Raw genomic sequence first — 24,195 nt, 5'->3', positions numbered from 1 at the left:
CAGAACGATAACCATCTCTGCAGCACCCCACCAATCAGGCCCTTATGGTAGAGTTGCCAGGCGGAAGCCACTTTTCAGTAAATGGCACATGACAGCCTGCTTGGAGTTTGCCAAAAGTCACCCGAAGACTCTCAGACCATCAGAAACAAGGTTTTCTGGTCTGATGAAACCGAGATTGAACTCTTTGACCTGAATGCCAAGCATCATGTCTGGAGGAAACCTGGCACTATCCCTATGGTGAAGCATGGTGGTGGCAACATCATGCTGTGGGGATGTTTTTCAGGGGCAGGGACTGGGAAACTAGTCAGGATTGAGGCAAAGATGAACGGAGCAAAAGTACAGAGAGATCCTTGATGTAAACCTGCTCCAGAGCGCTCAGAACCTCAGATTGGGGCGAAGTTTCACCTTCCAACAGTACAGCGACCCTAAGCACACAGCCAAGACAATGCAGGAGTGGCTTCGGGACAAGTCTCTGAATGTCCTTGAGTGGCCCAGCCAGAGCCCGGACATGAACCTGATCTAACATCTCTGGAGAGACCTGAAAATAGTTGTGCAGCTACGCTCCCCATCCAACCTGACAGAGCTTGAGAGGATCTGCAGAGAAGAATGGGAGAAACTCCCCTAACACAGGTGTGCCAAGCTTGTAGCGTCATACCAAAGAAGACTCAAGGCTGTAATCATTGCCAAATGTGCTTTAAGAAAGTACTGAATAAAGGGTCTGAATACTTATGTAAATGTGATATTTATTTTTATTACATTGGCAAAAAAATAATAATAATCTTAACCTGGTTTTGCTTTGTCATTATGGGGTATTGTGTGTAGATTGACTAAATTGTTTTTTTCCCTTATCAATTTTAGAATAAGGCTGTAATGTAACAAAATGTGGAAAAACTCAAGGGGTCTGAATACTTTCTGAATGCGCTGTGTATGTACTTACATAAGTTACATGTAAATATATATGTAATTGTATGGATAGATGAATGCATTAATGGGTGTACGAAGCTACAGTATCATGACTGGATACTTACATTTTAAGCTTTAGAAAATCCAAAAGGCATTGTTTGAAACAAAATAATTTTGTTTATTTGGCATTCCTTTGGTAAACATTTATGATCTTACCCGTTGAGCAATATTCACACCAATTTTCAAGTAACAGTACATATTCATTTATTTATTTCTGAATGCATAAAATCTAAAGTTCTCTCTTCTTTCTCATCTTTCATGTGTACAAATCTGATGTGGCACAAACCATCCCACTAATCAACATTCACAATAAGTGTTTACGTCCTCTCTCCACTGGTGCTAAGGTGCCACCTATTGACCGAAAGTAGAAATGCATTGAGATAGAACATTAAAAAAAATATGCTCATTTAATGGATATACCCTATAGATCTGATTGGTACAGAAGGTATTGCTTCAGTTCTTTGGGGATCTGAAGACCATGGATTGAACTAAGTCTGGCCTTTCCCAAAACCTTCCTGATGGACAGCCGGCACTGCTGCATCAGACGAGACACTCCTGGTCAGCCATCAGAGGAGAAACAGCCATCATTTAGATAACATGAAGATGTTCTCAGGGTTTGATATTGTTAATAACACAAGCACAATGTAAATACTATGCAAATCTATTAATAAATCATGCAAGAACCAAGAATCCTTTCACAAACACATCCATGATGGATTTAAACTCAATGTATACAACAGCAGTTCAAAGCACCACAGAATCTTCTGTCCAAAATCTTGTGTATCAGATAGAGCCATTACGGGTCTAGCTACCTCCTCTGTGGCCCAGTAGTTTCTCAACGGGGCTGTTGGGAGGGGCCAGGTCCAGGGGCTGCTTGCCCTGTGTGTCTCTGCAGTTGCAGTCAGCCCCGTGCTCCAGGAGAACAGACACCAGCTCAGGGTTGGACAGGCGGGCTGCCGCGTGCAGAGGAGAGTCCCCATCCTTACTCCTGTTCACACTAGCACCTGACAGAGAGCAGATATTGTGTGTAAATGTGTGGATTTTGTATGTAGCCTACAGTAAATGTCAAATGAGAGTATCATATACTGCAGGCCAAGTGTAAACTGTAAATAACTCTTATTATAATATTTGAGCACCTTGTGATAGAAGCACACTGGTCAATGTCTAGTCCAGATTCTATCTATACATCCTTTCTGCGTAATAACAACAAACTAAAGAGAATCCATTTTCATACCAAGCTGAAGCAGTTTCCTCACGGTACTCAGATGCTGATTTGTGCAGGCAATGTAGAGTGGCGAGCCTGATTGGTCAGTGTGCTGATCTACATCTGCCCCGTGATGAACCAGAGACTCAATGCACTCTGGGTGACCTGGACATAGATATATTCAGGGAATAAAGAACAGTGTGTGGGATCTACTTTGAAAAACTGCTTACTGTATCTAAAGCTGGGGAATGATACACTTTATCATAAAAAATATTAAATCTGACAATGGTTTAACAAAGTGCTATAGCTCCTAGGTATTACAAAAAAATAAATAACTGCAACAACAAAAAATGGAGTTCATGGTGCTCTTTTTTATTTGATAAAAGCTGACGATAAAAGCTAAGAATGTGACCCCTGACCTTTGGCTGCGGCCTCGTGGATGGGGGAGGCTGAGAGGCTGGATCCCTGGGGTGAGGCTCCGTGCTGGAGGAGCAGGGTCACACAGGCTGTGTGGCCCCGGGCACAGGCCTCCGACAGAGGGGTGGTCTTCTCCAACATGGGGACATTCACCTGGTACCGCAGACAACAACATATATCTTGACAGATACCTACCATCCTATACAAACCAACATAACTGCTGGTGATAGCCTGCTGAGAAGGTTAACACTCCACTTGTTGTCACATTCCAAGCATATTAGTGTGTCTGGGATTGGTAGTTGCACACCTATATGGAGATATATAAAGTGTTGGTGCCATGTTTCATGAGCTGAAATAAAAGATCCCAGAAATGTTATATATACGCACAAAAAGCTTATTTATATGTGCACACATTTGTTAACATCCCTGTTAGTGAACATTTCTCCTTTCCCAAGATAATCAATCCACTTGACAGGTGTGGCATATCAAGAAGCTGATTAAACAGTGTGATCATTACACAGGTGCGCTTTGTGCTGGGGTCAATAAAAGGCCACTCTAAAATGTGCAGTTTTGTCACACTGCCACAGTTGTCTGAAGTATTGAGAGAGAGTGCAATTGGCATGCTGACTGCAGGAATGTCCAGCAAAGGTCAAACCGGCCTCAACCTCAGACCACGTGTAACCACGCCAGCCCAGGACCTCCACATCCGGCTTCTTCACCTATGGGATCGTCTGAGACCAGCCACCTGGACAGCTGATGAAACTGTGGGTTTGCACAACCAAATCATTTCTGCACAAACTGTCAGAAAGTCTCAGGGAAGCTCATCAAGTGCTGACTGCAGTTTGGCATTGTAAACAACTTCAGTGGGCAAATGCTCATCTTGGATGGCCACTGGCATGCTGGAGAAGTGTGCTCTTCACGGATTAATCCCTGTTACAACTGTAATTGGCAGATGGCAGGGCATCGTGTGGGCGAGCGGTTTGTTGATGTCAACATTGTAAACAGAGTACCCCATAGTGACAGTGGGGTAATGGTATGGGCAGGTTATAAGCTATGGATAATGAACACAATTGCATTTTATCGATGGCAATTTGAATGCACAGAGATACCATGACGAGATCCTGAGGCCCATTGTCGTGCCATTCATCCGCCGCCATCACCTCATGTTTCAGCATGATCATGCACAACCCCATGTCGCAAGGATCTATACAGAATTCCTGGAAGTTGAAAATATCCCAGTTCTTCCATGGCCTGCATACTCACCAGACATGTCACCCCTTGAGCATGTTTGAGATGCTCTGGATAGATGTGTATGTCAGCGTGTTCCAGTTCCCGCTAATATCCAGCAACTTCACACAGCAACTGAAGAGGAGTGGGACAACATTCCACAGGCCACAATCATCAGCCTGATCAACTCTATGCGAAGGAGATATGTCGCGCTGCATGAGGCAAATGGTGGTCACACCAGATACTGACTGGTTTTGTGATTCACGCCCCTACTTTCTTTAAGGTATCTGACCAACAGATGCATATCTGTATTCCCAGTCATGTGAAATCCATAGATTAGGGCCTAATTGATTTATTTCAATTGACTGATTTCCTTATATGAACTGTAACTCTGAAAAATATTTTTTTAAATTGCATGTTGCGTTTATATTTTTGTTCAGTGTATATATTTTTTACCTTTATTTAACTATGCAAGTCAGTTAAGAACAACTTCTTATTTACAATGACGGCCTACCAAGAGCAACAACACGGTAGCAACACAACATGGTAGCAGAACAAATATGGTACAAACATTGTTAGGCACAAGACAACAACACGAAGGGCAAAAAGGGTAGAGACAACAATACATCGCGTGAAGCAGCCACAAGCCACAATGTTGAAATGGCGATAAAACTGTCCAGTTTGAGTGGTTTTTGCAGCTTGTTCCAGTCGCTAGCTGCAGCGAGCTGAAAAAGGAGCAACCCAGGCATGTGTGTGCTTTGGGGACCTTTAGCAGAATGTGACTGGTAGAACCGGTGTTGTATGTGGAAGATGAGGGTTGAATGCAGGTATCTCAGATGGGGGGAGTGAGGCTTAAGAGGGTTTTATAAATAAGCATCAACCAGTGGGTCTTGCGACGGGTATACAGAGATGGCCAGTTTACAGAGGAGTATAGAGTGCAGTGATGTGTCCTATAAGGAGCGTTGGTGGCAAATTTGATAGCCGAATGGTAAAGAACATCTAGCCGCTCGACAGCAACCTTACCTGCCGATCTATAAATTGCGTCTCCATAATCTAACATGGGTAGGATGGTAATCTGAATCAGGGTTAGTTTCGCAGCTGTGGTGAAAGAGGTGCGATTACGATAGAGGAAACCAAGTCTAGATTTAACCGTGGCTTGCAGCTTGGATATGTGCTGAGAGGACAGTGTACTGTCAAGCCATACTCCCAAGGACTTGTATGAGGTGACTACTGGGGAGGTGCCAGCTGAGTATAGGACTGTATCATCTGGATATAAATGGTTGAGAGAGCTTCCTACTGCCTGAGCTATATTGTTGATATTCCGTTTTCGCTCAGTGCTTTTTAAAAATGAAAATGGAGACTATTCAACAGTTAAATAAATTGTTACACTCCAATTCAGTAGCTATTGAAACATGTGACTTTACACTCACTCAGTGTACAGTTGGGGTATTTTTGTCTACAGATTTGTGCTAGTAATGTTAAAGTGACAAGGAATGAGTGAGGTTAATCGCCTAATAATTCCACAGACACATTTATAACCCATATTCAGAGGGGTCTGCCTGTATTTGGCCTGTGCTTGTTCTACATTGAAATTTAATCATAATCATGTAAATAATGTATACAGCTTTGTGCTGTGAGTCTTAAAATCAGCCAAATTCGGAAATGGTGCAGATTAGAGTGAAATTCCTTACTCACATTTGCCCCATTTTCTATCAGTAACCGGGCACAGTCAGTGTGTCCCTGCAGACATGCTCCATGAAGGGGAGAGACTCTGTCTAGAGTGGCCAGGTTGACACACGTTCCCTGTGAAGAGGGTTGAAAAATGACACACACATATACAACCAATCCTATTCCCTCTGCCAACAATAGACAGACATTTCTCCATATTGAAATTGCTTTGAATGTTCAGTGTGCTAAGCTGTCCCTTGAATAATGCTGTGCTTAAGTGATGCATTCCATCTACAGCCCCATTCCGCAGACTGAGTAGTAAGGCTATTGTTACTTTATAAACAGAAATAACAAATAGCAGTTACACTAAAGCCTGCAGGCATGAGCGTGCATAATAAGGACCCACAGGGCACACACTGGTTGAATCGACATTGTTTCCATGTCATTTCAATAAAATGACATTGAACCAATGTGGAATAAATGTTGAATTGACGTCTGTGCCCTGTGGGTCTGGGTGTGCCTTCCTTACCTGAGCTATTAGGTTTCTCAGTGTGAGAACACGTCCATTGTAGGCTGCATCATGAATGGGGGACCAATCTGACTCAATATCTTATAAGTGAAGAACAACAATTACATTTACATTTTAGTCATTTAGCAGACGCTCTTATCCAGAGCGACTTACAGTAGTGAATGCATACATTTCATACATTTTTTTGTACTGGCCCCCCGACCATAGGATCATTCCCAGATACAAACATTCATTGGCCAAAGCATAGATATAGACAAGTGGAAACTTTTAGTGCATCTCACCAAGCAGTCTACTCACCACTCATCAAAGGGTTGGAGAGAAAAACAACGGATCCAGTCTGGGTAGCATTGTTCCTCGGGTTGTCACTGCTGTGTCCTGTAGCCGGTCTCATTGTTGACCTATAGAGTTCCCCAAATCAGACGGCAGTCTAGTAGTCTGTCTTGCATCATTGGTTTTGTAACATCAGCAACTGGACTTTGACCTGTCGCTGGTGTCAACACTTATCTGTACCGTCTGTTCCTGAACTGTTTTTGGATGATTTCGACATCACATCCCAACTTAAAGCCTGTGATGTCATTTCCCCTCAGCTTCAGTCTGCCCTGCAGGAAGTGGTTTTGAATGCATTGCTGGGCTTGTTTTTACAGTGCATATCGTGTTCATTAGACCCAATTGTGGGCAGAGAGAGTGAGTAGAATCCTGTTGAGCAGATCTGTAACTTGACACTGTCATCACAGACAGTTCACACCCATCACCTCCAGCTAAAGAGGGAGGGTTAGAGGGAAGGAGGAGGCTTGAGTAAGAAAGATAGAGGGGGGGGGGGGGCTGGAAAGATACATAGGAGATGTGCAGGTACACACTTGTTTTTGTAGTTTGGGTAATGTGTCAACATCCTGACTGACACTTTTCCCTTGGATACAAACTGTAAAGCCATGCTTTAAGTGGAGGACTTTTCCATGCCTGGTTATTCATCAGCTGTAGTCAGAGTTTACATGCAAGTTTCCAAATATCCAATCAATTTTTGGAAAGAAATTCAGTTCAAAAAGCTGGCTGGATAGGCTTATAAATACCTAAACTTTACAAGGAGAAATTCCAGGCTCACAGAGTTATTTGCCAGAAACCAATTTATGCTCCCTACTTTTTCCATTTGGAGGATAAGCTGTTGTTTTACAGAGGAAACACGCCAGAAAGACTTACTTACTTACTTACTGCATTGTCTGGCATAGATAAACTAGCATCCGGTTCGCCATGAGAATAAACTAATTATCCACATAAGTTAGTTGATTTTTAAATACCCCAGAATTGCTACCCCACATTAACATTATCGAGGCAAACATTTGACAGTGAGAAAACACGGCAAGGCACTCCTTAGCATGCACATTTTGTGACATACATTCTTCATGGATGCAACGTGATTCTCCAATGAAAACATTCTCTACGTAAGTTATTTTATCCACCACCAGATGTCAGTAGCAGATAGGTTTGTTCATTGAGAGAGAAGGAAAGAGAAGAGAGAGAAATTCAAAAAATTCTAAATCATAATAGCCTACAATTCACTATCATGTTGATATAATCCCTGCCACTGTAAACCTAAAACACACGTTACTTTGTGCCTTGTCAGAGAAGGTGCATGGATTAGAATACCACTGTATAAACCCACTGAATGTCCTCTCTGTAATCAATGCATATTCATAGCTCCATTGATCCACAAATCATTTGTACAACGGTTCACCTGCTTTTCTGGTTCTTAGAGCTGGAATGTAGCAGCTCCTCCAGCTACTCAGGTCAGGTGCTGCACAGTGGGCTATCAGTAGGCTATTCATAAATGATCTGTCTGGACAGGGTATGGCTTAGTAACTTTGTTACTCTATTTCAAATTCCTAATGTAGCCTAGCTACATTCAAACCACTCCAAACAACTGCATAGTATCAGATGTTCTTGTACAATTGGTAAAAAAGTTTGCATACTGTGCATTTCATATTTTCCACTAGGACTACAGCATCTGCTATTTATTAAAGGTATGATTCAGTATTTTCCTGAACACACATTTATACACTTAATTTCCACGTTTTCTCACACTCATAATGCAATTTATACTTAATATTATAGAGGCATGGACAATTTTGTGGAAACATTTAACTTAACAAAAAGGAGCCTAAGCCTTTTTACTACAAATGTTGAGCAACATTCTTATGTGGCCTCTTACCAATGTGGGGCAGTTAAACCCTGACTGGAAGGATTAAATAGAAGCACATGATGAACCAACCCGTGATTTTCACTTGAAACAGACCTCATGCCACGGACTAAATTTATGAATTTAACTTTCCTTTCTCCCCTGACGCCGTAGCCTGCTTCTTTCCATCGAGTCCATGATGGCATCCCCAAGGCTGGAGACGTTCTGCTGCCCAAACCGAGACGCATCGACCGAATTTGTCATTACTTTTCAGCCCCTCTTCTTTGGCGCCATTTGCATCGGTAGCGCAAGTTTAAGTTTGATATTTTCTATTTTACAAATGTTGCCCAAACGTAGGGGTTACAGGCGCCTTGGACAGTACCCTCTTCCCAAACCAGCTTCTTCGTCGAGAATATTGTTTATCATCAGCATATGTGATATACTGGGATGTGCAGGTAAGGCTATATCCCGTTACTTTTCATCAACACCTTGCGCGTCACTGTCGATACCATGGAGAATTTAATCAAAGTTGTAGGCGTACACCACGTTTGCAATTGTGTCCCTCTACTTTATTGTACAATTTTAGATTGTTTATCATAGCTTATGACGGAACCAGATATTGTAGCTAGTGAAATACAATTTATGCATTAGGCATTTTGCAGGCCAATAGGTCTCACATATCATCAGTCAAAGAATGGATTGTTAGCCTACTAGCTTGATTTTATAACAGGCCTGGGGGTCTCACTGCAATCATTACACAAGGACTGAGAGGAGAATGTGTATGTGGAGGAGCAACGGATACACACACAATTGTGATTGTGATACAGCCTGGAATCGAACCAGGGTCTGTAGTAACGCCTCTAGCACTGATATGCAGTGCCACTCGGGAGCCCCCCTCATTGACATCCTGTAAAACAGATCTTTATAAGATGGTCAGATGTTTTGAGAGGTCTTGTTGTGTTTGTCTCCTCCAGGTATCATAGTGAGGTCATCCATCTGGCTGGGCCTGCCCAACCTTGTCAGAGGGATCAATGTGGCCAACAACAGCGACATGTGGCCAGAGGTGTTCTGTGTTGGCAGTGCAGTATGTATGATAGATGTTTTCTTGACCATGTGACCTAACCAAGAAAACCGTCTGACCTAGCAGAGGAGACAAATTTGAGCTCAGCAAATATACAGTACTGGGAGTAACAGGCTACCAGATGATATGATCTTACATTTGAAACAGTCACTTGCATGACAAAATGGTGGTTAAAGGGATACTTTGGGATTTTGGCAATGGCGCCCTTTATCTACTTTTCCAGAGTCAGATGAACTTGTGGATACCATTTTTATGTCTCTGTGTCCAGTATGAAGGAAGTTAGAAGTAGCATGCTAGCAGATACCCATAGACTTCCAGTCATTGTGCTAACGCTAGTTAGCATTGCCTCGTGAAACTACCTCTAACTTCCTTCATACCTAAAGCTTAAAGAAGTTATAACAACCATCTCACTGCACACAGCAGAGGGTGTTGAGGAGAGTCAGGCGTGTTGAACCAACACCTTTATTTAGAGCAGGTATGCGCAATGGCGTTGGGGGTGCGCCAAATAAAAATGTGATTCACAATATTTACATTATTTTCAAACAGTCCATTTATATTTTCCAACGGGGCTATACATTTGGGGGAGGTTGTTTTCTCGCCCGAGTAGCCTCGTTTCACTGCCAAAAATAAAATTAAACCATCTAGTGTTCAGCGAAATAACAACACAATGTCAAATACAGAGTAGCCTAGTCAAATAATTAACATCCATTCAAATTAACCGTTACTCTCTCGCGGGAATTCCACTAACGGTCTGTATGTACCCAGGAAAGCACCGAACAACAGACAGCGACGTTGGACCATCGAAGAGGGGCAAATATGATGAGAACTACATTGATTTGGGGTTCTCTTATGTTGGGAGTAGTGCCTTTCCTCAGCCACAGTGTGTTATATGTGCAAAAGTACTATCTCACAACTCGATGAAACCTTCACTCTTCTGCAGACATTTAGAAACAAAACATGCCAATTTGAAAAATAAGCCACGGGAGTTTTTTGAGCAAGAATTAAGACAACTTTCAAGTAGTAAGCTACCAAGTGGCTAGGATAGGCAAACCCCATACTATTGTGGAGGACTTGATTCTTCCTGCTGCCGCGGATATGGCTGGGACAATGCTGGGGGAAAAGACCCAAAAAACTATACAGACAATTTCTCCATCAAACAACACTGTTTCACGACGCATCAGTGACATGGCAGGACAATTACTGCTTCGCATTACAAGCCAGTGAATTATATGCATTACAGCTGGATGAGTCAACAGACGTGGCGGGCCTGGCACAGTTCTTGGTATATGTCCATTACGTTTATGGGGGGTCAATTAAGGAAGACATCCTCTTCTGCAAACCACTGGAAACCAGGACAACAGGAGAGGATATTTTTAAAGTACTGGACAGCTTTGTGACATCAAATGGACTTTGGTGGTCAAGATGTGTTTGTATCTGTACCGATGCCGCTAAGCCATGACAGGGAGACATAGTGGAGTGGTAACGTGCGCGCAAGCAGTTGTTCCCGACACCACTTGGATACACTGCAGCATCCACCGAGAGGCTCTTGCTGCCAAAGGAATGCCTGACAGCTTGAAAGACGTTTTGGACACTACAGTGAAAATGGTTAACTTTGTTAAAGCAAGGCCCCTGAACTCTTGTGTATTTTCTGCACTATAAAATGATAAGGGCAGCGACCATGTAACGCTTTCACAACATACAGAAGTGCGCTGGTTATCAAGGGGCAAAGTATTGACGTGTTTTTTTTAAATTGAGAGACAAGCTTAAAGTTGTCTTTACTGACCATAATTTTCACTTGTCTGACCGCTTGCATGATGACGAGTTTCTCACACGACTGGCTTATCTGGGTGATGTTTTTTCTCACCTGAATGATCTGAATCTAGGATTACAGGGACTCGCCGCAACTATATTCAATGTGCGGGACAAAATTGAGGCTATGATTAAGGAGTTGGAGCTCTTCTCTATCTGCATTAACAAGGACAACACACAGGTCTTTCCATCATTGTATGATTTTTTGTGTGCAAATGAAAGCACTTCATGATGACGGAAGTGAGTGCTACGGGGCGATAGTCGTTTAGCTCAGTTACCTTAGCTATCTTGGGAACAGGAACAATGGTGGCCCTCTTGAAGCATGTGGGAACAGCAGACTGGGATAGGGATTGATTGAATATGTCCATAAACACACCAGCCAGCTGGTCTGCGCATGCTCTGAGGACGCGGCTAGGGATGCCGTCTAGGCCGGCAGCCTTGCAAGGGTTAACACGTTTAAATGTTTTACTCACGTTGGCTGCGGTGAAGGAGAGTCCACATGTTTTGGTAGCGGCCGTGTCGGTGGCACTGTATTGTCCTCAAAGCGAGCAAAGAAGTTGTTTAGTTTGTCTTGGAGCAAGACATCGGGGTCTGCGACGGGGCTAGTTTTCTTTTTGTAGTCTGTGATTAACTGTAGACCCTGCCACATTCCTCTCGTGTCTGAGCCGTTGAATTGTGACTCTACTTTGTCTCTATACTGACGCTTAGCTTGTTTGATTGCCTTGCGGAGGGAATAGCTACACTGTTTGTATTCGGTCATGTTTCCGGTCGCCTTGCCCTGATTAAAAGCAGTGGTTTGCACTTTCAGTTTTGCGCGAATGCTGCCATCAATCCACGGTTTCTGTTTGGGGAAGGTTTTAATAGTCGCTGTTGGTACAACATCACCGATGCACTTGCTAATAATCTCGCTTACCTAATCAGCGTGTTGGACATGTTGTTGTTCAACGCTATCCAGAACATATCCCAGTCCACGTGATCGAAGCAATCTTGAAGCGTGGAATCAGATTGGTTGGACCAGCGTTGAACAGACCTTAGCACGGGCGTTTCCTGTTTTAGTTTCTGTCTATAGGCTGGGAGCAACAAAATGGAGTCGTGGTCAGATTTGCCGAAAGGAAGGCGAGGGATGACTTTGTATGCATCGCGGAAGTTAGAGTAGCAATGATCCAGAATTTTACCAGCCCGGGTCGCGCATTTGATATGCTGATAAAATTTAGAGAGCCTTGTTTTCAGATTAGCTTCAGTTGGGTGCGAAATTACGTAGGTACTTTCCCGAAACGGATGACACAAACAACTGGATTCATTATCCCTTTCATGCCCTGCCTCCAGTCCAGTAACCGATATCTGAACAAGAGAGCCTCATCGAAATTGCAACAAGCGGTTCTGTGAAAATTGAATTTAATCAGAAGCCACTGCCAGATTTCTGGATTGGGCTGCGCTCAGAGTATCCTGCCTTGGCAAATCGCTCTGTTAAGACACTGCTGCCCTTTGCAACCACGTACCTATGTGAGAGTGAATTCTTGGCCCCCACTAGCATGAAAACTAAATACAGGCACAGACTGTGTGTTGGAAATGATTTAAGACGGAGACTCTCTCCAGTACAACCCAATATTGCAGAGTTATGTGCATTCTTTCAAGCATACCCTTCTCATTGACATGTGGTGAGTTATTCACAATTTTCAATAAACAAATAAAGTTTTATATGTAAGATGGCTAAATAAAGAGCAAAAGTATTGATTATTATTATTTTATTATTTGTGCCCTGGTCCTATAAAAGCTCTTTGTCACTTCCCATGAGCAGGTTTGTGACAAAAACTCACACTCATTCTTATGTTTAATAAATGTATCGTATAGTCTGTGTGTGTGGCAGGCTTACAATGATGGCAAAAAACAACATTTGGGAGTGCGCTGACCCTGGTGCTAGAGGGGGTACGCAGCTGAAGGTTGAATGTTTGAAGGGGTACGGGACTATAAAATGTTTGGGAACCACTGATTTAGAGCATGTGAAATTCCCTGAATAAGTAAATTACTCTGCAGGAAGCATTTAGCAACCTTCATCCAGTTTTTGGGCTTGAACACACTGACTGACATTTGCAGAGATGGTCATGTATACATGTAACTCTTAATGCATATGGAGACACATACATAGGCTTATTTGAAATAAAAGAGATTCGACCTATATTAGTTTTAGTTACATTAAAAAGCTATCTAGTTACTTATTTAGGAGAGATTCTAAACCATGTTTATAATCCTGTATGATGCTGTGTTGTTCTGATGTTGAATCTGGTTTTGTGTTCCCGAGATGTGGATCCAGCTGTTCTTCAGTGCATCTTTCTGGTGGACCTTCTGTTACGCTGTGGACGTCTTCCTGGTGGTCAGAAGATCTGCAGGAATCAGGTAGTCTATACTCTCCCCCTGCCATCTATCACCTTCTGCTATATCACTTCTATATCAAATCTGTTTTCTCTCAATAAAACTCTTGACTATGTCTCCAATTGGTGAAAATACTGTAGCCTCTGATGTGCGCTATCATCAATATAATATCTGTAATCTCTCATTATAATATAGCTACAACTCCTCAATATAGAACTCCTGTCTTTCCAGTTGGGCAAAAGTACTACAGCCTCTGATGTAACGCAAAAACAAATATTGTTTTGAATTATTAATACTGGCCTAATGATATGCCACTTCCATTAGGCAGCGGATGTGTAAATCTGCTCTTCAGTTCTGATACCACTTCTCTCTGGGCTTTACCGTGTATCTCATATGTAATCAGTGAAATATTGTGTGCAGTATACTGTGTCTGTTGAAATCTCTGCCTGGCTCATGACGTGATGTGTGTCTTGTTGTTCCGTCAGTACCATCATCCTCTATCACATGATCACATGGGGTCTGGCTGTGTTGCTGTGTGTGGAGGGTGTGGCTATGCTCTACTACCCATCCATCTCCAGGTATGTCAACAGCTTCCCACTGGGCACAGATGTCAATTCAACGTCTATTTCACATTGGTTCAACGTCATTTTATTGAAGTGGAAACAATGTTGATTCAACCAGCGTGTGCCCAGTGGGTTGGCTTTGTCTGTGTCTATGACATCACGCTTGTGTTGTTCTGAAATGCACTGAAAATGTGACTGTTTACTGTACTGCTGACTGTCAACATACTGGGATGAGTGAGCATTGTCTCAGAATACATGATGATGAGGAATGTATGATATTGTGCTAACTGGTGTGGGTTATACAGTGAATAACACAATGTTTTGCTTTTGTTCTTGATGTTAGACCAGTTTTCTGTGCATTCCAAGACCTGTGCAGTGCTGGCAGTCAATAGCCATATTATAGTTAAATGACTGAGGATTGTGGTGTGCAAACCCAACATTTCTCTCTCTACTGATTCTCCTGTGATCCTTCCTCCCTGCTTGGAGGAAACGTGCATGGTTGTGTGATGTGCAGTGCATTTCTCTCAGTGTGCTCTCTTGTGTTGCAGCTGTGAAAATGGCCTGCAGCATGCCATTCCTCACTACATTACTACCTACGCTCCTCTAATGCTGGTGCTTATAGTCAACCCTACACTGTTCGCCAGGACTGTGTCTGCAGGTCAGTTCACCCTGCCCCTCCGGCCCAAGCTCTTTATGATACAGAGCCCTGAACAGGCAATACGCTTCCAAAATGGCACCCTATTCCCTATTTAGTGCACTACTTTTGACCAGGGCCCAGCACACTCATATCAGATATTCCATACAGAGATAGATACTAACAGCTCTATTGTATTGAACTGTATAGGCCTACAGAAATGTGTTTTATCTCTAAACGTTTTAATCTTTCATACCTATTCTTTTTCAAAATAAAGGTTTTGTGATGATCATCAAAATAGAAAGGAAAGGAAGTGAACGTTTGTATTTTCCGTTCAGTGACAGCATTATTGAAGGGACGACAAGGGATCTACACAAAAAACGAGAGACGCCTGGGAACAGAGATAAAAATGCGCTTCTTCAAAATCATGCTGGTCTTTTTTATTTGGTAAGACCAGAATATTGCATTTCATTGTTGTATACACAGTACACAGTATGCAATTTCTCCTGTGTTCTGTTGTATTGCGTTATATTGTATTGTGTTCTGTTGTATTGTCAGCCAAACAGCATACAAAAACTTGATGGCAAGTGAAATGGTTATGGAGGAATCTACAGTACCAGTCAAAGGTTTTGGACACAACTACTCATTCAAGAGTTTTTCTTAATTTTTTACTATTTTCTTCGTTGAAGAATAATAGTGGAGACATCAAAACTATGAAATAACAGACTTGGAATCATGTAGTAACCAAAAAAGTGTTAAACAATTCAAAATATATTTTTGATTTTTCAAGTAGCAACCCTTTGCCTTGATGACAGCTTTGCACACTCTTGTCATTCTCTCAACCAGATTCATGAGTAATGCTTTTCCAACAGTCTTGAAGGAGTTCCCACATTTGCTAAGCACTTGTTGGCTGCTTTTCCTTTACTCTGCGGTCCAACTCATCCCAAACCATCTCAATTGGGTTGAGGTCGGGTGATTGTGGAAGCCAGGTCATCTGATGCAGCACTCCATCACTCTCCTTATTGGTCAAATAGCCCTTACACAGCCTGGAGGTGTGTTTTGGGTCATTGTCCTGTTGAAAAACAAATTATAGTCCCACTAAGGGCAAACCAGATGGGATGGTGTATCGCTGCAGAATGCTGTGGTAGCCGTGCAGGTTAAGTGTGCCTTGAATTCTAAATAAATCACAGACAGTGTCACCAGCAAAGCACCATCACACCTCCTCCTCCATGCTTCATGGTAGGAACCACACATGTAGAGATCATCCATTCACCTACTCTGCATCTGACAAAGACAAGGTGGTTGGAACCAAAAATCTCAAATTTGGACTCATCAGACCAAAGGACAAATTTCCACCAGTCTAATGTCCATTGCTCATGTTTCTTGGCCCAAGCAAGTCTCTTCTTATTATTGTTGTCCTTGTAGTGGTTTCTTTGCAGCATTTCGTCAGGAAGGCCTGATTCACGCAGTCTCCTCTGAACAGTTGATGTTGAGATGTGTCTGTTACTTGAATTCTGTGAAACATTTATTTGGTCTGCAATCTGAGGTGCAGTTAACTCTAATGAACTTATGCTCTGCAGCATAGGTAACTCTGGGTATTCCTTTCCCTGTGGCGGTCTTCATTAGAGCCAGTTTCATCATAGCACTTCATGGTTTTTGCGACTGCACTTGAAGAAACCTTCAAAGTTCTTGAAATGTTCCGGATTGACTGACCTTCATGTCTTAAAGTAATGATGGACTGTTGTTTTACTTTGCTTATTTGAGCTGTTCTTGCCATAATATGGACTTGGTCTTTTACCAAATAGGGCTATCTTCTGTATAACACCTCTACATTGTCACAACACAACTGATTGGCTCAAATGCATTAAGAAGGAAAGAAATGAACTTTTAACAAGGTACACCTGTTAATTGAATGCATTCCAGGTGACTACCTCATGAAGCTGGTTGAGAGAATGCCAAGCGTGTGCAAAGCTGTCATCAAGGCAACGGGTGGCTACTTTGAAAAATCTAAAATATATTTTGATTTGTTTAACACTTTTTTGGTTACTACATGATTCCATATGTGTTATTTCATAGTTTTGATGTCTTCACTATTATTCTACAATGTAGAAAATAGTCAAATTAAAGAAAAACCCTTGAATGAGAAGGTTTGTCCAAACTTTTGACTGGTACTGTATATTACAGCTCTTGTTAACAAAGTCACCTTACATTTGATTAAGGCAACTGTCCTTCCTGAATGTCTTTCATAAAGTCCATGACTTTCCTCAGAGAGGTCATACTTATAATGCTGTAGTGTAAATACATGTATTTAAAACAAAAAACACTTTCAGAATATTATGAAGGCCCGCAGAGGCCCCTTGGAATCTAATATCCAAGTTTCCAAATGGAATAACTGGCACTTCAACTGATTTTTTTACTACACTTTTAATCAATTACTTTAATTACTTTTGTAGGTAGCCCTGGGTGAATCTGTCTAGTCAGCAATGGAACAAAACATTAGCACTATTAAAAATAAGCCTCAGTAGAAGAGGTTTCCTCCATGTTCAACATTTAACGAGTATCAGACCACTACTCATTCTCTAACCGACAATAGATCTCAAGACAAATCCCTCTAAAACATTCTGTATGCTTTCCTGCCATTAATGTACAATACCTGTATCATAATTCACACTTTTCAGCTGGCTTCCCAACATCATCAATGAGAGCCTGCTGTTTTACCTGGAGATGCAGACGGACATAAAAGCCAGTGACCTGAAAAATATACGAAACACAGCCCTCATCACTTGGTTTATCATGGTGGGTTCACTTTGAATCCATTTTGATTATATTAAAAGATCTTAGCCAAAGCGTTTGTTTGTGTAGCAAACTTGTCCAGCACCAATGTTAGTGTGTTACACTGAAGGCTTAGGTTTGTTCATACCTGAGGGTTTCTGTGTTCTACTGTTTCAAGGGGATCCTGAACCCCATGTCAGGCTTCCTCAACACGTTGGCCTTCCATGGCTGGACAGGCTTTGACGTGGACTGCAGCCTGCAGAGGAGAAGGGAGCTGGCCTGGGATTCAGCCTCCACCTCGGCGGCTAAAGTGGGGGGCTACAACCCCATCGTGGGCTCCACCCTGCTCTACCAGAGCCACGTCCAGGAGCCCAAGAACATGACTGGCAAGAACATCAAGGGCAATGGGCAGCCAGCCTCCGACGCCATCAGCGTCCTATCAGAAGGTAATGGGCATACATGGCTGCAGAGCAGGGAGAATGGCAATGGTAACTCCCGAGTGTATCTGGGCTGGTGAAACCGGTAATACCCACACTGGTCATCATCATCTAGATTCTACTGTGCATGGTGCTGCCAATAAAGCTGCTCTTGGTCTGTTTCATATTATACCACCGTGGGTTTGGTTTTAGATTATAAAGTTATAGATGGCTTCAGACCCATAGGAAATGTGCCTCACTCACCTGGCAAAGGTTCCCTTAGTAAAGCCAGTTTTGATAATATAATACTGTCAGACATTGTCCCCAGGTCCAGCTTAGATGATTTCTTGTAGAGGATGATGGTCTAAGCCAGGAGAATTTACCAGGGACAAAAGGATTTGGTTCTCATCAAGAAATGACATTTACAGTGCCCTCATAAAGTATTCACATCCTTTGACTTTTTCCAATTGTTGTTGTGTTACAGCCTGAATTGAAAATTGATTAAATTGAGCTTTTGTGTCACTAGCCTAAACACATAATGTAAAAGTGGAATGATGTTTTACATTTTCTTTGAACAATTTAATTAAAAAGCTGAAATGTCTTCAGTCAATAAGTATTCAACCCCTTTGTTATAGCATGTTTAAATATGTTCAGGAGTAAGGATTTACTTGACAAGTCACATAATAAGTTGCACGAACTCACTCTGTGTGCAATAATAGTCTTTAACATGATTTTTAAATGACTACGTAAACTCTATACTCCACACATACAGTTACTGTATCTTTAAGGTCCATCAGTCGAGCAGTGAATTTCAAATGCAGATTCAACCACAAAGAGCAAGGCCAGGGAGGTTTTCCAATGCCTCGCAAAGAAGGGCACCTATTGGGTAGGCCGTCATTGTAATAAAGATTTTGTTCTTAACTGACTTGCCGAGTTAAATAAAGGTTAAATATAAAAATAAATATAAAATATTGGTAGAAAAAAAACAGACATTGAATATCCCTTTGAGCATGGTGAAGTTATTAATTACACTTTTGATGGTGTATCAATACACCCAGTCACGACAAAGATACAGGTGTCCTTCCTAACTCAGTTGATGGTGAGGAAGGAAGCCGCTCAGAGATTTCACCACCTAAATGACAGAGTGAAAAGAAGGAAGCCTGTACAGAATACAAACGTTCCAAAACATGCATCCTGTTTGCAATAAGGAATTAAATTAAAACTGAAAAATAAAATTGGCAAAGAAATAAACTTTATGTCCTGAATACAAAGAGTTATATTTGGGGCAAATTCAGCACAACACATCACTGAGTACCACTCTTCATATTTTCAAGCGTGGTGGTGGCTGCATCATGTTATGGGTATGCTTGTCATCGGCAAGGACTAGGGAGTTTTTTAGGATTAAAAGAAACGGAATAGAGCTAAGCACAGACAAAATCATGGCGGATAACCTGCTACCTGGTTTCCAACAGACACTGGGAGAAAAATTCACCTTTCAGCAGGACAATAACCTAAAACACAAGGACAAATATACAATACAATGTGTTGTGATTAATGCCTTGTCTGCTATTAAACCTGTTAGTTCATATGCCTTGCGACCGTGATACATGCCTAAGGCTGAGACAATAAAAAGACACAATGGCAGCAGAAATTCAATGGCAGCAGAAATTCAACTTTGTAAAGTATATTGCTGGTAACAAACAGTTACATGACCTACAGTATGGTCAATAAAGTTAATGTTTCCGACAATTTCGGACTACTATACAACTATTGATTTAGAACCACAGAGAAATACTGCAGGTCGCAAACACTACTATTCCAGCACCATTTCAACTTCAACATCATATCACCTATGATTACTCTAACACATTGACAACTTAAAGATACTAAAAACAATTTAGTCCAATCAACATAAGCTAAATGTGATGTGGCTGGCCATGGTTATGATTTATGTGTGTGTGTGTGTGTGTGTGTGTGTGTGTGTGTGTGTGTGTGTGTGTGTGTGTGTGTGTGTGTGTGTGTGTGTGTGTGTGTGTGTGTGTGTGTGTGTGTGTGTGTGTGTGTGTGTGTGTGTCATGCAAGCAGAAAAAAAAACTGTTTGACTCACCCGACTTATAGAGAAATGCCAATGCCATCCTCCTCTCATTCATGTTGATGAAACAGTCTCTACCGAACAGTACACGCTTCAGTTTTTTGTTGTCCTAGGCGACCTGGCTAAAATTCTTGCTCGCTAGCCTAATTTCCTTTCATGGGCAACCTTAGCTAGTTAACATTAGCCTTCTACATCTAGCTACATATTGACCTTCCTTCATCTCAGTCCAGGGACACAATGTATTTTATGGTTGGATCAAAATCGCAGTTATAATCATTAACCAGTATAGAGAATTAAGTAAAACCACAAGACAAAATCCCTATCTCCATACATGGCTAATTTAGGAAAAGGCCATTTTTTGCTAGCTAGCTAGCCACCGGAAGACAACACACAAGATGCAACAATTCAAGTTGTTTCTATCGATTATGTATTTCTCTGTGATAGGAGTGAAGCCAAATCCAAACGGGTTTCCCTTGACACTTTCTTTTGGCGTACCAGGACCATTCACAGTTCAGCTCACTCAGTTTAGCTCAACGCTGATTGGCTATTATTTTAAACTTTTTTAATCAAGGAAGGCCAAATGCTCACTGGCTTCCCTTGCATTCAATGCTATGGGCGGCAACAATGTCATAATCTTTTTGACCAGACAGCATCAGATGGATTGTCTACACATACAGAGACAGAGGGGCACTGTTTCGGTCACTTGGATGCTTTCTCCAGTGAGATATATTCAGCATCTTGCGAATTTAAAGAAAATTATGAAAACACAAAGAGATACATACATTTTTTTCTTAGTCCATTTTTTGGGGAAGCCTAGCTTCCCTTGGCATCCATGAATACACACCACTGTTCCTGAGTGGCATAGTAACAGTTTTGGCTTGGTTCATAACTTTTGTGAAACATCACAGTTAAAAATATATGGCAAATAGAAATCAGACTGGATGGTGTTCAGAGATAGATGGGAGGGGTTAAGGGTAGTGGAAGGATAGGAGTAAAAACAAAAGATAACTATTGTAAAATCGATTGTGACTGTAAAATTGATATAGTATGTATAAGCTGGAAGTAGATGCATAAGTGTTGTTGTTCATTAGTTTACTCCAATTAGGGGAGGGGTGGTAGGGTTCGTGGAAAATAATATAGGAACATTTATTTTAAAAAGATGTGGATATGTGTACTGTATGTATGTATATATTTGGAAAGTATTCAGACCCCTTGACTTTTTCCACATTTTATTACGTTACAGCCGTATTCTAAAATGGATTCAATTGTTGTTTCCTCATCAATCTACACACAATACCCCATAATGACAAAGCAAAAACAGGTTTTTAGAAATGTTTGCAAATGTATTACATATAAAAAATGTAAATACTACATTTACATAAAGTATTTAGACCCTACTTAGTACTTTGTTGAAGCACCTTTGGCAGCGATTACATTCTTGAGTCTTCTTGAGTATGACGCTAAAAGCTTGGCACACCTGTATTTGGGGAGTTTCTCCCATTCTTCTCTGCAGATCCTCTCAACCTCTGTCAGGTTGGATGGGTAGCGTCACTGCACAGCTTTTTTCTGGTCTCTCCAGAGATGTTCGATCAGGTTCAAGTCCGGGCTCTGGCTGGGCCACTCATAGATATTTAGAGACTTTACTGAAGTGTACTGAAGCCACGCCTGCATTGTCTTGGCTGTGTGCTTAGTGTCGTTGTCCTATTGGAAGGTGGAAGGTGTTGGAAGGTGAACCTTTGCCCCAGTCTGATGTCCTGAGCGCTCTGGAGTGGGTTTTCATCAAAGATCTCACTGTACTTTTCTCCGTGCATCTTTCTCTCGATCCTGACTAGTCTCCCAGTCCCTGCCTCTGAAAAATATCCCCAAAGCATGATGCTGCCACCACCATGCTTCACCGTAGGGATGGTGCCAGGTTTCCTCCAGACGTGACGCTTGGCATTCAGGCCAAAGAGTTCAATCTTTAGTTTCATCAGACCAGAGAATCTTGTTTCTCATGGTCAGAGTCCTTCAGGTGCCTTTTGGCAACTCTAAGTGGGCTGTCATGTGCCTTTTACTGAGGAGTGGTTTCCGTCTGGCCACTCTACCATAAAGTCCTGATCGGTGGAGTGCTGCAGAGATGGTTGTCTTCTGGAAAGTTCTCCCAACTCCACAGAGGAACTCTGGAACTCTGTCAGAGTGACCATCGGGTTCTTGGTCACCTCCCTGATCATGGTTCTTCTTCTTCCCCAATTGGCCAGGCAGCCAGATCTAGAAAGAGTCTTGGTGGTTCCAAACTTCTTCCATTTAAGAATGATGGAGGCCACTGTGTTCTTGGGGACCATCAATGCAGCAGAAATTCTTTGGTACCCTTCCCCAGATCTGTGCCTCGACACATTTGTAAAAACCTGTTTTCGCTTTGTCATTATGGGGTATTGGTTGTAGATCAATGAGGATTTTATTTATTTTTGAATAAGTCTAATGTACATTTTTTGGAAAAAGTCAAGGGGTCCGAATACTTTCCGAATGCACTGTATAGAGTATTTCTAAAAACATAATTTCACTTTGTCATTATGGGGTATTGTGTGTAGATGGTTGAGAAAAAATATTTTGAATAAATTTTGAATTGAAGCTGTAACACAGCAAAATGTGGAATAAGTCAAAGGGTATGAATACTTTGAAGGCACTGTACTGTTTTTGTAGTATAGTAGAACATGTATTGAACAGGGATGTGCTGCTGTATATCTTAAGTCCATAATGTCAAATATTGAAAATGTACAACTATTTAAACAGACTTAGTGAGTTGTTTGTGTGCACAATTTCAAGATAATGTACACCAATATTGAATGTTTTTGATTGATGATCAGGATCCCTGACAGTCATCCTAACGTTAATGAAAACCCCTTAAGAAATAAACATTTAAGGCTTTAGTGTTTCTTGTTTATGAATATAGGTCTGCATATTTTCGATTTTTTATAAAGTAAAAATATGTAAATCATGACTTTCAAGGATCGTAAATCCCATGGGAATTAAGTTTCAATATAGAGTTAAGGTGAATTGTTAGGCTTTACTTTTTTTTTTAACAAGAGGATCCAAATATTTGAACCCATAACAACACATGCAAATAGTCCTGTCAAAACTATTCTAAAATTCCCAAAATACATTTGTCAATCATTTGAAACATATGCCAGATATTTGTATGAAGTTGTGCATGCCTTGAATGAAGAGAGCAGCAGCAGAGGACGTATGATAATTTTAGGCACTTGGGAGTTATGATTTGAAGTGTAAGAGAAGGGATATATTGTATATACCCACTTAACTCAGTCATCTCCCCTATTTTGTCTTGCTAGGTTCAGAGTCTAGTACAATTGAAATCGACATTTCCACTGAGCACCAAGACTATGAGGATATAGACGCAGATGGAGAATCATTGGGGAGTTCTGCAAGGCACTAGCTGGAGCCACAAGCTGCTGCATCACCTGCTGCCAGCCTCCACTCTCCATCTTGTTTTTGTCTCTCCCCCACTGAGTTTTAGACCCTGTCCCCATCCTCTGTTTGAAAACCCTCAACTCAGTCACCTCTTTAGATCCAACAGCAGTGTTAAAAATGATCTGTCTACCTGTACCATTTCAGTTATTTCGCTCTAAAGAACTGCCAATTAATTACTGCTGTAGCACAGTCATAGGTTTGCTGTTATCACAGAACAACATGACACATTTGGCCACCAGTCAGCTCCTCATATGTCGTGACCATAAATAACAGGACCATTTAATTTGCCTGAGCACTGAACACACACACACGCCCTCTTAAATCGCCATTTGCTAAAGACAGTGTGGTGTTACATTATTGAACTGTCACCTGTACAGTAATGGAATAGTCCCCAAGGCTACCTTATATTCCTGCTTTAGCAAACTGGCTCAAATTAAGATCTTACATCTGTATTACTGCCCTTTAAATGTGCCTTACTTACTGCAGAAGCATGTATGCCTATATGCCTTGTTCACATAACTAGCCCCCAAAAGCATAAAATAATGGGAATATCTTACCTGAGATGCTATTTCGAGGAAAACAATATGTAGTTAGGGTTTTTAACATTACATTTTTTACATTGCACTTTGATTCTATTTTATACAGTATTAAACATGGAGCAATTGTTGAGGTTTTGTGGTGTTATCTTTAACCCAAATTCAAGCAGGGTCTCAGAGCATTGTCATTTCAAGTTTGATAATGTATCACAAGCTAAATGATAACATTAAATATCTCCTACAGTGCTACACTAACACACTGTCTACTTCATCATTATG

At 41.5% G+C, this 24,195-nt stretch overlaps 2 protein-coding genes across 2 annotated transcripts; one reads left to right on the top strand and one right to left on the bottom strand.

Moving 5' to 3' along the window:
• Nucleotides 1-1,057: 1,057 nt before the first annotated feature.
• LOC106582097 (ankyrin repeat and SOCS box protein 9) lies at nucleotides 1,058-6,690 on the bottom strand. Its single transcript, XM_014164840.3, has 7 exons — nucleotides 6,306-6,690; nucleotides 6,009-6,088; nucleotides 5,507-5,614; nucleotides 2,587-2,737; nucleotides 2,198-2,332; nucleotides 1,776-1,967; nucleotides 1,058-1,518 (listed from the first exon to the last, which is right to left on the bottom strand). The coding sequence occupies exons 1-7, from the start codon at nucleotides 6,397-6,399 to the stop codon at nucleotides 1,385-1,387; spliced, it is 894 nt and encodes a 297-aa protein (XP_014020315.1). The 5' UTR covers nucleotides 6,400-6,690; the 3' UTR covers nucleotides 1,058-1,384.
• Nucleotides 6,691-7,824: 1,134 nt separating this feature from the next.
• Nucleotides 7,825-24,171, top strand: LOC106582099 (G-protein coupled receptor 143). Its single transcript, XM_014164843.3, has 10 exons — nucleotides 7,825-8,023; nucleotides 8,353-8,633; nucleotides 9,153-9,262; nucleotides 13,368-13,462; nucleotides 13,924-14,016; nucleotides 14,550-14,659; nucleotides 14,974-15,082; nucleotides 17,314-17,431; nucleotides 17,586-17,853; nucleotides 23,242-24,171. The coding sequence occupies exons 2-10, from the start codon at nucleotides 8,375-8,377 to the stop codon at nucleotides 23,343-23,345; spliced, it is 1,266 nt and encodes a 421-aa protein (XP_014020318.1). The 5' UTR covers nucleotides 7,825-8,023; nucleotides 8,353-8,374; the 3' UTR covers nucleotides 23,346-24,171.
• Nucleotides 24,172-24,195: the final 24 nt, after the last annotated feature.

This window comes from Salmo salar, chromosome 21, assembly GCF_965601325.2.
Source record: "Salmo salar chromosome 21, fSalSal1, whole genome shotgun sequence".
NCBI lineage: Eukaryota > Metazoa > Chordata > Actinopteri > Salmoniformes > Salmonidae > Salmo > Salmo salar.
The sequence above is the reverse complement of the archived record's forward strand: the minus strand, read 5'-3'. Positions and strand labels throughout refer to the sequence as shown.